The sequence below is a fragment of the Plasmodium brasilianum genome, chromosome 1 (assembly GCF_023973825.1).
Source record: "Plasmodium brasilianum strain Bolivian I chromosome 1, whole genome shotgun sequence".
Taxonomy (NCBI): domain Eukaryota; phylum Apicomplexa; class Aconoidasida; order Haemosporida; family Plasmodiidae; genus Plasmodium; species Plasmodium brasilianum.
The window spans coordinates 1,271,845-1,283,432 of NC_090114.1; the positions used below are offsets into that span (position 1 = coordinate 1,271,845).

The 11,588-nt window shown below is 20.0% G+C and overlaps 2 protein-coding genes across 2 annotated transcripts; both read left to right on the forward strand.

Annotated features, from left to right (window-relative positions):
• Positions 1 to 1,672: 1,672 nt before the first annotated feature.
• MKS88_000568 (uncharacterized protein) lies at positions 1,673 to 4,239 on the forward strand (the record flags this gene model as incomplete). The annotated part of the gene is made up of 3 exons (XM_067216832.1): positions 1,673 to 1,675; positions 1,808 to 2,855; positions 3,104 to 4,239. 3 exons carry the CDS (start codon positions 1,673 to 1,675, stop codon positions 4,237 to 4,239), a joined length of 2,187 nt encoding a protein of 728 aa, XP_067075803.1.
• A 4,190-nt stretch (positions 4,240 to 8,429) lies between these two features.
• MKS88_000569 (uncharacterized protein) lies at positions 8,430 to 9,165 on the forward strand (the record flags this gene model as incomplete). The annotated part of the gene is made up of 2 exons (XM_067216843.1): positions 8,430 to 8,513; positions 8,647 to 9,165. The coding sequence occupies 2 exons, from the start codon at positions 8,430 to 8,432 to the stop codon at positions 9,163 to 9,165; spliced, it is 603 nt and encodes a 200-aa protein (XP_067075804.1).
• Positions 9,166 to 11,588: the final 2,423 nt, after the last annotated feature.

Here is an 11,588-nt window from a genome sequence, read left to right on the forward strand (position 1 = left end):
CCAGTGTATATCTTATTAAACAACATATTTAAAAAGAAATGACACAAAACATAAGAGATTAAAATAAAAAGTATTTGTTTAAAAAGGAACAAAAAATTGTATACAGCTAAATTGAAAAATTAAGAATACATTATTTCAATAATTCTTAAATAGAATTATTAAATATAATTATAATAAATTTAATTGTTTACATGAAATAATTATTAAAAAATTAATTATTAATATTTTTTTATTTTTATATAATTTTTTCAATATTTTTATTCTATTATTTACATAGTTCAACTGAAGCGTTAAAAGTAGTTATAAAGTTACATTCTTATGGAATAACTTATAAGGTTAATAATACTTATTAATTGTTCTGTAATTTCTTTTGCTACTTGTCTTAAAAATATTGTAAAATAATACATGAAATTTTTTATTTTTGATGGCAATTAATATTTATCAATAGCACTAAAGAGACATATTTATGCTGTCATCAAATGCAATAAAAACAGAAAACATAAGTAACAACTTTTAATATATTTATTCGAACATATCTATTAATGATTAGAGAAAAATAATTATGAAACTTCAATATTTTTGTTTAATTTAATGTATTATTGCATTTACATAGAATTATAATATTATTATTTTTTATTGTAATGATCTAACAAAATTCATTTTTTTTTTGATCATATAGATTATAATTAATTTTTTTATGAGTTTATTCAAATAATGTTTCCTATATTGAATAAATAGACAAACGTATTTTCATTAATTAATATAACTTAGTATGCATTTTATTTATTAAAGTTTAGTTTAAATGAAGTCAATCATATTCAAAAGAACTAATAAATATATACGAATCGTTTATATAAAATAAATTATACTATATTAAAATTAATTAGTTGAATAATATACACTCTTAGTAGTTAATTTTTTGGAAATTGATATATGTATATATATATATATATATATATATTAAGTTTCCTAAGTGCATTTCAATGGAATGAAATTTTCATAACTTTAGCAATAATTTAACAAAACATCTACATTATTAATTTTTATATCTTGTTCCAACAAAGTAAATTCAGAAAACCATTAATGCACTTATTACAAAAATATATATAAAGATTTATGTAAAATATAAATAACAAATTAACGCAATATATAGGGAACACAATAACAGGACTAGTAATTTTGTTTATAGATTATTTATTTTAATGAAAAAAGGAAAACAAAAATAATTATATATATTATTACAGATAATGATACATAATCATTTGAATAAAAACTATAGAAGGGTACATTATATAATAGTCTCAATTTTACACAATAACCTTTATATTACTTACATGTAATTTTTTATTGTTGGATATTTAACGTTTTTATTATAGAGTATACATCTTATATTAAAATATATACTTAACTGTAATTTAAAATCAAATCATGGTTAGTATATATCTAAAGTTGTAATATATTTATTTGAGAAAAGATAAGCATATAAAACAAAAAGTAGTGCATTCATTTATTTTACAGTTCTATATACTATGAGAGGTTTATATTTTTATATTTTCTGTTAATTAATATATATTTATTTAAAATTACTGTATTAATAGATAAAAAGAAATAAATTTGTATTTTTTTTATTTCGATAGTTATTTACAACTACTTATAGTAATATAGTGCCATAATGGTAAGGATAATATTTATTGTTTTATAATATTTCTAAATTCATGCATACATTTTTTATAGACGATAAAAAAGAATTATAATATAGCTTAAAAATTAATGCTTAAATAATTTATTATAATTCTTTTCAACCTAGAGTTGGCATGGATATGGTTTTTCATCAAGTCCATATATTTTAAATGGAAAATTTAAAAACATTAGAAAGCATATTATAAAAATAACTTCTTCCCTAAAGAATCAGAAAAAAAAAAAAGAATTTAGGGAGACATGCTTAGAATTAGCTGATTATTTAATTAAAGAAAATCATGCACCACCAGGATTTGAACAAAGTAAATGGGATCAAGCACTAAAGAACTGGAACGAATATCAATACGACAAGATAAGGCGACATGGAGGATGTCCTATGATTATTGAGAAGAATGACAGAGATCTTTTAGAATTAAAATATGAAGCAGAAGATTTCTATGAAAGAAGAGATAATGAACTTAAACAATTGAGACGCTTCCAACTGGGAGAAAATACATATGATTGTAAAACATTTAGCAGTTGTACAAAAAGACTTCAAGATTATAATGTTTGGATTAATAAGAGTAAAAAATATTTTGAGGAAAAGAAAATGTTAATTGAAAAAAATTCCAAAACTGAACATCAGAAAATCAAATTTAAAATACCAGTAGAAAACTTAATGAATCCGCAAACATTTAGTGAACTTTCTAAGTATTCTATCACTGATCCAGTTCCACCAGACGAAACAAAGGAAAATCAAAATGAAAAAGGTCAAATTACAGCACCTCAAGAAACTCCACGTCTAGCTATGCCTTCACATCAAGCAGCATCTGAAATCACATCTGAGAAAGCATTAGTTGAAGACATTACTGATGCAAGAACTACAGTAATACAAGTGAGAAATACAGAGCAAGGTTCTGATGATCATGAATTAGCAAGCGCATCTGATATTGGAGATACTCCTGTTACTACAACTTCTGTAGTTACTGAAGACGCTCCAATTATTGCAGATGATTCAGCTTCTGAAGACACTATAGTTACTGGAGGTACTCTCGATACTACAGTATTAGATGTATCTCGTGATTCTCAAATAACTTCTTCATCTGCTAAAGTCCCAGGAACTTCCTCATTTCAAACTATTGCTCCTAAAGACCAAATTATTTCAGGTATTACTAAAGGTATATATTTTTCTATTTTTGAAATAACAATATAAAATATATATTTTTTAAAAAACATCACAGATGGAGCAGGAAATACGCATAACATGTACATATCATATATTGTAACAAGCTTTTTAGTTATAGTATTTTCCTTTTTTATTAAAGTAAAAACAAACAGAAATATTAAAAACATTATAAACTTTTAACTATTGTAATATTTTATTTTATAAATACGTTTTTAAAAAAATTGCAGTATTTTTTAATAGGGATGTTTAAAAATAAAAAAGATATAAAAAGAAGACAAGTTAAATTTTTGAGAATAATAACACCTTCACATTATAAAAAAAAAATTCAGTTTTTAAGTCATGATAATTTGGAAGACCCAATAAATGATGGAGAACAAATCATAAAAAAAATTAAAATACAGGAACATAACATAAACAAAAATAAAAATACTTCGCTCCGAAAAAAGGACAGATCCATAACTATTATAGAAGTGCACATGGAAATACTGGAAGAATGCAGGAATAAAGAATGGGAATACAACAAAGGGGAATTTTTAGAAATATGCCAAGAAGTACTAAAAAAAGAAGAAAATAGAATCGATACTAACTTAACAGATGATGAAGTAATAATGGAAAATATTAAAAGTACCAATGATATTGAAAATCAAAAAATTCTATGGAATAAATGGATGCAGAGACATAAAAATTTTTCTGAAAAATTGAGAAAAGAATGTTGGTTTAATAATTTGAAAAATGAATGGAAAGAAGAAAAATCATACGTAAAAAATAGTGAAGAATTTAAAAAGCTTCTTTCAAGTGATAATAAAAAGGATCCATTTTTAGAAAGAGAAAAAGATACTTGGACACAGTGGATATCAAAGAAGGGTACTTTTGTAGAACAATATTTGGAAAAGGACTGGTTTGAGAGATTGACAGAGGAAGTATATAATATGTCAGATGCATATGAAAATGAAGGAAAAAAAAATGATTCCTTATTTATAAATAAAGAAGAATTGGAAAACAAAGAAAATTATGAAGAATTATGTAAATATTTTAAAACAAAATTACTAAAAAAACTGTGTATACTAGTATTTATGATGATTTTAGAAGATTGTAAAAAAGAAGAGTATATAGAAAATAGGGAATCACATTTCGATAATTCTATAAATGAATGGATGACAGAAGAAAATTCAGATAATAAACCAGAAATTGAAGAAAACTTAATTGACACTAACAGCGATATTTTACAGAATAGAAAAAATAATAAAATTAATACTTATAAAGGAGAAGACTGTTTAAGACAGGAATTAGATGAATGGATAAAAGAAAATGATGCCCATGTAAATTCCTTATATAGTAATAATAACGTAGATAAATTTGATCAAATCGTAGAATAATACATCCTAGAAATTGATAAGAACACATTAAAAATATACTATAACAATATTCAAGAGAAATCAAACCATATCCTTGAACAAAATTTCTTAAATTTTTTGGTACCTAAATGGAACAAAGAAAAAGAAGAATGTAAAGTAACGAAAAATATAAAAGCGAAAATGAGCAATGAAATATGAAGATTAAAAAGTTGTCATTTAAAAAATATTCCCACAATATATAATTTTTTATTGTTCCTTAAGAATATCTCTAAGAAAGTTATATATAATACAAGATTCAATAAAAATAGCAAGACCGTAATGTCTATATAAAAAAAGTATTAATTTTCATATGTTATATTTTAGCATATTTATGTATGGAGTTTTAAGCAAAGTTTTTTTGTTTGATTCCTTAATATATATTTTTTTTTAATGAAATAATGGGATATATTAAATTTATAACTTATATTTTTAAATTGTATTTACTTTATTATATATATTTTAGATAAATACATAGTAAAATATTTGGTACTCAGTTCCCATAATATCAATATTTATGCGAATATTAAGATCCTGCATAAGAATTTGTTTTTAGTTATATATATATTATATTATTTCCTAATTTTTTTTCCATTTTTTTAAAATAATTAATTTGTTTAAACTTCTTTTATTTAATTTAATACTGAATTTTTTATTTTTATAACATAATAATGTTATGTTTTACCGTAAGTGGAGTAAATTTTTAGTATATTTAATATTAAGATCATATATAGTGGGGCCATGAAAAAAAAAAAAATTATAAGATTCTTTAATAATTTATTTTTCTTTCATGTTAAGATATAGTGATACACGTTACGTCTAATAGAATGTTTCGATACGAATAATATTATATAAAGATTAATGAATGATTATTAATCAAATATATAATTTAACAAATAAAATATAAATATTCTTTGATTAACAAGAAATGGGATGATAATATACATGTAATAAATAATTGCGTAATCTAGAGATAGAGCGAATTTCATTAATAACATTTTATTATAATTCGTAATTTACATTCTTTATATTTGTAAAAGGAAGAATAAAAAAACAATTTAGACGTGTCCTCGTAGTATACATCGTATATCTTAGATATCTATGAAATGATGTTTTGTATTTCCTAATTATGGGACAAAAAATTAATGATTAAAATATTTCTGACTATTTGAAAAATATGTTTTCTGTCTTTAAATTAATTCTAAAAGATAATTAAGAAAATATATTATTGCTTTAGTATGCTTAATTAATTACAAATACATATATATATGTACACAATGATATAATTAGTCGTGAAACATGATAATATTAGACCATTTGGTCCACATAATATATTACCTAGTATTTTTCTATAAAATAATATTAAATATGTTAAAAAATTTACGAACTAGGAAGAAAAATATATATATAATGAAATTTTTTATTTTATTTTTTATTTTTCTAAAAAATTATTTTTAAAGATTTTGAATATATCATTAATTTTTTTCTTTTACTATTGTTTAATTTTATCGTATTTTTTTGTGTTATAAAATATAATTCTACAAGTAAAAAGAAAAAATATTCTTAAATTAATATTAAAAAAAGAATAATTTTATTACTTATAAAATTATGTGTAAGACAAATCTAATTTCTCAGAAATTTTTTATTAACTAAATTTAGGAAAAATTCATATATATTTACAATAGAAAAATAAAGCACAATATTATTGTACCTTCAGATTTTCTATTAATGTTATTGTATGTAATAAAATGTATTTTATTTTTTTGGATACTCATTATACAAGTGTTTTGAACTTACATTGATGAATAGATAAATTTTATGTATTATATATTTCTACTAAATATAGCTTATTTATTTAGAATAAGTCTTATTTATAATATCTATGAAAATATATATACTGTAAGAATTTACCAAACATTCGTAAGGAAGTAACGAACAATAATCATTACATATCTCTTCATTATATATTTTTAAGTCTTACTAGGTTGTATATAACTTATTGAAAATTAATCCTTTGTGTATGTATTCACCTCGAAATTACATGGGCAATAATACTTAATATGTAACATATTAATATCATTCTTTTATGTATGTATATATATATATAAATTATTGCATATAAATTTTTATAATATTCATTTTTTTTTATATATTTACTATCTTATTACTTATTTTTATATTAAATATGCAAGAATAAAAACACACATTAATTAATTTTTTTCATGTCTTTTAACATAGTAATATATACTTTATATATAAAATTCACGTATAAAGAAAATTTCCTAGGCTTTGTTTAATCCACATTACGGACTTATTACACGTGTCGTAGGGTATAATCCCGAGAATCACAATGTGGGTTAAGATTTAATGTATTAGGTATGTGTTCTGAACATTCAAATATATATTATACAGGGCTATATAAATATAAATAACACCTAAATAATTAACAATATAAAATTTCATAAAAAGCTATTTTACATACTAATATATTTTTCTGGTTTTAAAAAATAATTTTTTTTTATTATATATGAATATTTTGGTGGCCACTTAAAACGAATTTAGCAAAAATTAATAAAATTTTTTAAATCAACTAACATAATGTTATTTACTATGTTTTACATGTAAGTGATATATGAAATAATTTTCTAGATATTCGTCATCAGATTTTATCCTAAATTTTGTTATAATAATGAAAAAGAAAAAGGTAACACTTATAACTATATGAATTTATTATATATGTAGTAAATACAAATTTACATATACCCATCTATATATAAAGAAAAAAATTTCTAATAACATGTACTTATATGTATATGTTTATATAAACATAATTAAAATAATGTGTCATTTCAAAAATAAAATTAATATATAAGATAATTTAAATTATTAATTATTTACTCTTTATATAGCAAATTATATTTTATAAATAAAAAATATGTATTAAATCAAGAAATGTTGTTAAATTATGTTGATAAATAATCGTCTAAATAAATTCTTTAATAATATATTACAAAAACAAAAAAATAATATAATTTTAACCAATAATTATTTAATCATTAACTATAATGATTCATTATTCTTAACAATTTTGATATTGTTCTATTGTATTTTATAGTAAACGAAATTTTCTATATTGTTTTATATATTTTCTTATTATATATAGTTAAAAGAAAAATTCAACTTAGTATAATTATAAAAAGTGTCAATTATATATAATATAAATATTAATAACATTTTATACATATATGAAGCTTCAGTTTTTTATTAATTTTTTTATTTTTTTTTAATTATATTTTTTAATTGCAAGAATTTTATAAAATAATTTGTACAAGTTCAAATTTTTATTTGCAGTATTATTTATTATATTTGAAAATTTGATATAATATTATAGGAACATTAGGTATATGATATAGAAAGAATTATGATTTAATTATTTAAAAAAGGTAATATTAATTTATCTGTTATAACAGAAAGTAACCTCAGTCAAAATAATATATATAAATTTTCATTATCAATTCATTTAAGAATATTTGTTTAAAATATAAAATCATGTTATATATTATATATTGCTTATGTAATGAATTAAATTCTATTAAATGTATAAATTTTTTTTTCGATATAATAATATTAGTTTGCATATTAAAAAAAAAAAAATTTTCCACATATAAGATTTTAGCTGACTCCAAAGGAGTTTGCTTTTTTTTAAATGTAAATATCAATTAAAAATATATTTTAAAAATCTTATGTCTATTGTGTTATCTAATTTTATTAGATCTTATATATTTCCATAAAAGATTAAGGAAACACTTTAATAATACGAGAAATTAATATATACATTATTTGCAGCTTTTTGTAGGTGAAATTATAATATAATAATTATATGTTTTTTTATTTTTTTTTAAAACTTATTTTATATATTTAATCTTAATAATATTTTTACACAGAAATATTACTATACTATTTATTATTTAATGCATTTTTTTTTTTTACTTTTGAATGTATGATATAATTAAATCTTAAGTAGAGAGCGCTAAAAAGTTTTAAAAATTAAAGGAACTGGTAACAATAAAGAAAAACTATAACATGCCTCCTATTGAATATTATAGAAAAGGTTGTATGGATAAAATTTTATATTAACACAAAAGATTAGCTTTTAACATAAATAATTTTAAATAATGGTACAAACAAAAAAATTCTGTAAGGTCATTAAAATTTTTTTATTTACCCTTTTGATATGGAAGTGTCACAACTTCTATGAAGTAGGATAATTATTATATTCATTAATTTATTCCCATTTTTTATAATCTTATATTTTTATTTTATAGTTAATATTTAATTTATATGGAAGTATGGCTATTTTTTTAAACATTAAATATTTACTGTAATTTTTAGGCAAATACTTACGGCAAATCATGTATAAAAAGATGCATCCTGGATAATGCATTAGATCTAAGGGTAAGTAGATTACTATATGATGAAACAGATGTAGAATTAGAACGAAAATATGTGTCTTTAAAAAAAAAAGCAGAGAAAATAGTTAATGAAGATGAATACAATTTTGGAAATAGATTAAATAAATTAATGAAAATTTGTGATTTAGCAAAAGAATACAATATGCCATTGTATCATTTTGATGCTCAAAAATCATGTAGCTCACTAATTTCTAAAGATAATTTTGAAAAATCCCATGATTCAATAATATATGATAATTACATTAAGCATAAACATCTAAGAAAATCATTAGTAATGGATAAATATATGCCAAAAGGAACAAATATATTTTCTTCGTATTATAAGAAGTTTAAGAAAATGGGTGAAAATTTTAAAAGAACCATTGCAAAATTATTAGGGTTAAGGCCAGATTTTGAATTAGTAATTAAATTAGGTTTTGATGCAAATTTGTTGAATTAGAGTTTATATTCTATTTTTAAATTACATTGTAATTAATTTATACATATATGTGTATATAAATAAAAAATATATTTGTTTTATGTAGTTGTTATTTTTTTATTAAAGTAATGAAGATACTTTAAAAATATTAATTACAAGTTTCAGAATGTTGCCCAGAAGAAATAATAACATTTCCCCATATAGGATTAGGTCTAAAATATGAAGTTGTAAATACACTGAAATTTTACTATATATGAAGAGAATATAAATGATGCTAATATATAGCATTTTATTTTATAGTTTTCTTTTTTAAGGTTTATTTTTTTAAATTGCTTACTTTAAAGTTCACTTTGAATAATAGTTGATAATTTTAATTAATAAAAGTATTTTTTTTTCTGTTTTTTATTTTTTAATTTAATCAATTTGTTCTTTTAATTATAAATATTATAATTAACTCAGAAAATGTATATTTAGAAGATATTATATTTTAATTTATTTGAGATAATAATAAGATTTCGTATATATAAATATTATTTAATATGTTTAAGTATGAAATAAGAAATAACAAAAAAAAAATTAATGACTATTCAGAAGGTACCTTTTATCATACACCTAAACACATAGTTAACATTTTTACTACTAATGATGTATTTACATTAAGTGATCCATGAAAAATATAAATTAGAATTTTCATTTTGTATAAAAATTTTTACAATTATATATATATTTTGGATATTTTATTATTACTGAAATATGCTGTAATGATAATAATTATTATAATATTTAAGAATTCTTTTTTTTTTCTTTTTATTATCGTTAAAAACTTTTATTTTATATAATTTTTGTTATACTAATGGAATTTAACATTATAAGATAATTATCGAATAAATGTTATCTTGATAAATGTGTATAGATTTTAAATTAATTGGAGGCTCTCTTTAATAAGTTCATTTTTTCATATTATTTTTATACCCATATATATTTTATTCTATTATACCCATAGAATAACATGAGGCCGCTATGTACCTTTGTAGTGCACTAACATTGGTGTAAGGAGAAATAGACACAATTAAAATGGAGAATACACTTTTGAATTCATGGTTTTGGTTAACAAGTAATAGTATATCATTTAAATTATATGGAACTGCTTAGGACAATACAACTTTGTTATAACAGATAGATTAAACGATATTGCATAATTTATTATTTGTGAAGAAATAAATGTTATTTAACTATTATTAATGTTTATATTTTTCAGCATTAAATCATTTTTGGCACAGTCCACTAATATTTAGATATTTTTAATTTTTAATAATAGCATAAACGATGAATTTCATTTTAATGATTATGAACTTCACAAATAAAAAAGAATAAAATTATAGAAGATTATTAAATTTTATATTTTAAGATCCCTGTTAAATTCATATAGAATTAATACATAGAATATTATATAAGCTATTAATATGCTTCTTTATTTTTTAATTATTATACGCAAAGATTCTTTTTTTTATATATTTTTTGGTCACTCTAAAAACAAAAGTTATGAGCTAAAGTAATTAAATAATGTAATCATAACTGTACAAACATTATAAAATAGGTAAACTAATAAATATAGTTAAAAATATAATAAAATACATAAAATTGAATTAGAACGAACTACTTATAATACACATTTATATTATACACGCATAGTGATTCATTTATAATTTGATGGGAATTTCAAAATATTAGTATATAATAGTTAGTAGTGTGCTATAATTCGATGATTTTGTTTTAAATTTCATATTACATGAAAATATACGTAGAATGAATAATAATTTAAAAAGAAAATTCATAAATTTTTTTAATAGATTGTAATATTATATTATCGTGTTGTATATTTAATTTTAAAAAATGGATTTATAAATTACAGCATAAATTGAGTCTTCAACGAATATAAGAATAATTTTTTTTATGCTTCCTTTTTTTTTATTTCGAAAAATATAGTTATATGACATAATTTTTATAAAAAGAAGATAAATAAAAATATTATAACGTTTTAGTAAAATTAACGGTATTGTAATATAACATTTCATTGTTATTTTACTATCTTAAAAAAATAGCGAAATCAACATAATATATTTTCGTATTTTAATAAACAATGTGTGAATTAAGTTGTGTTGTTTCATATTTAATATGGATCAATATTTCACTTATGTTCGAATTATAAATACCCATGTAACACATTTATATTAATATCGTACGATAATTTATTTGGACTTTTTTTTATAATTTTTTTTTACTATTTATTTCGTTATATTTTCTTTGCAAATTTATTTTAAATAATACATTTACCAAAAAGTTTATATAATATGCAATGACAAATGTAATACCCACGAAAATGAATTTATAATTTCTACACTATAAAAAATGAAAAGGAAAAGAAGATATAATTTTGTAATTAA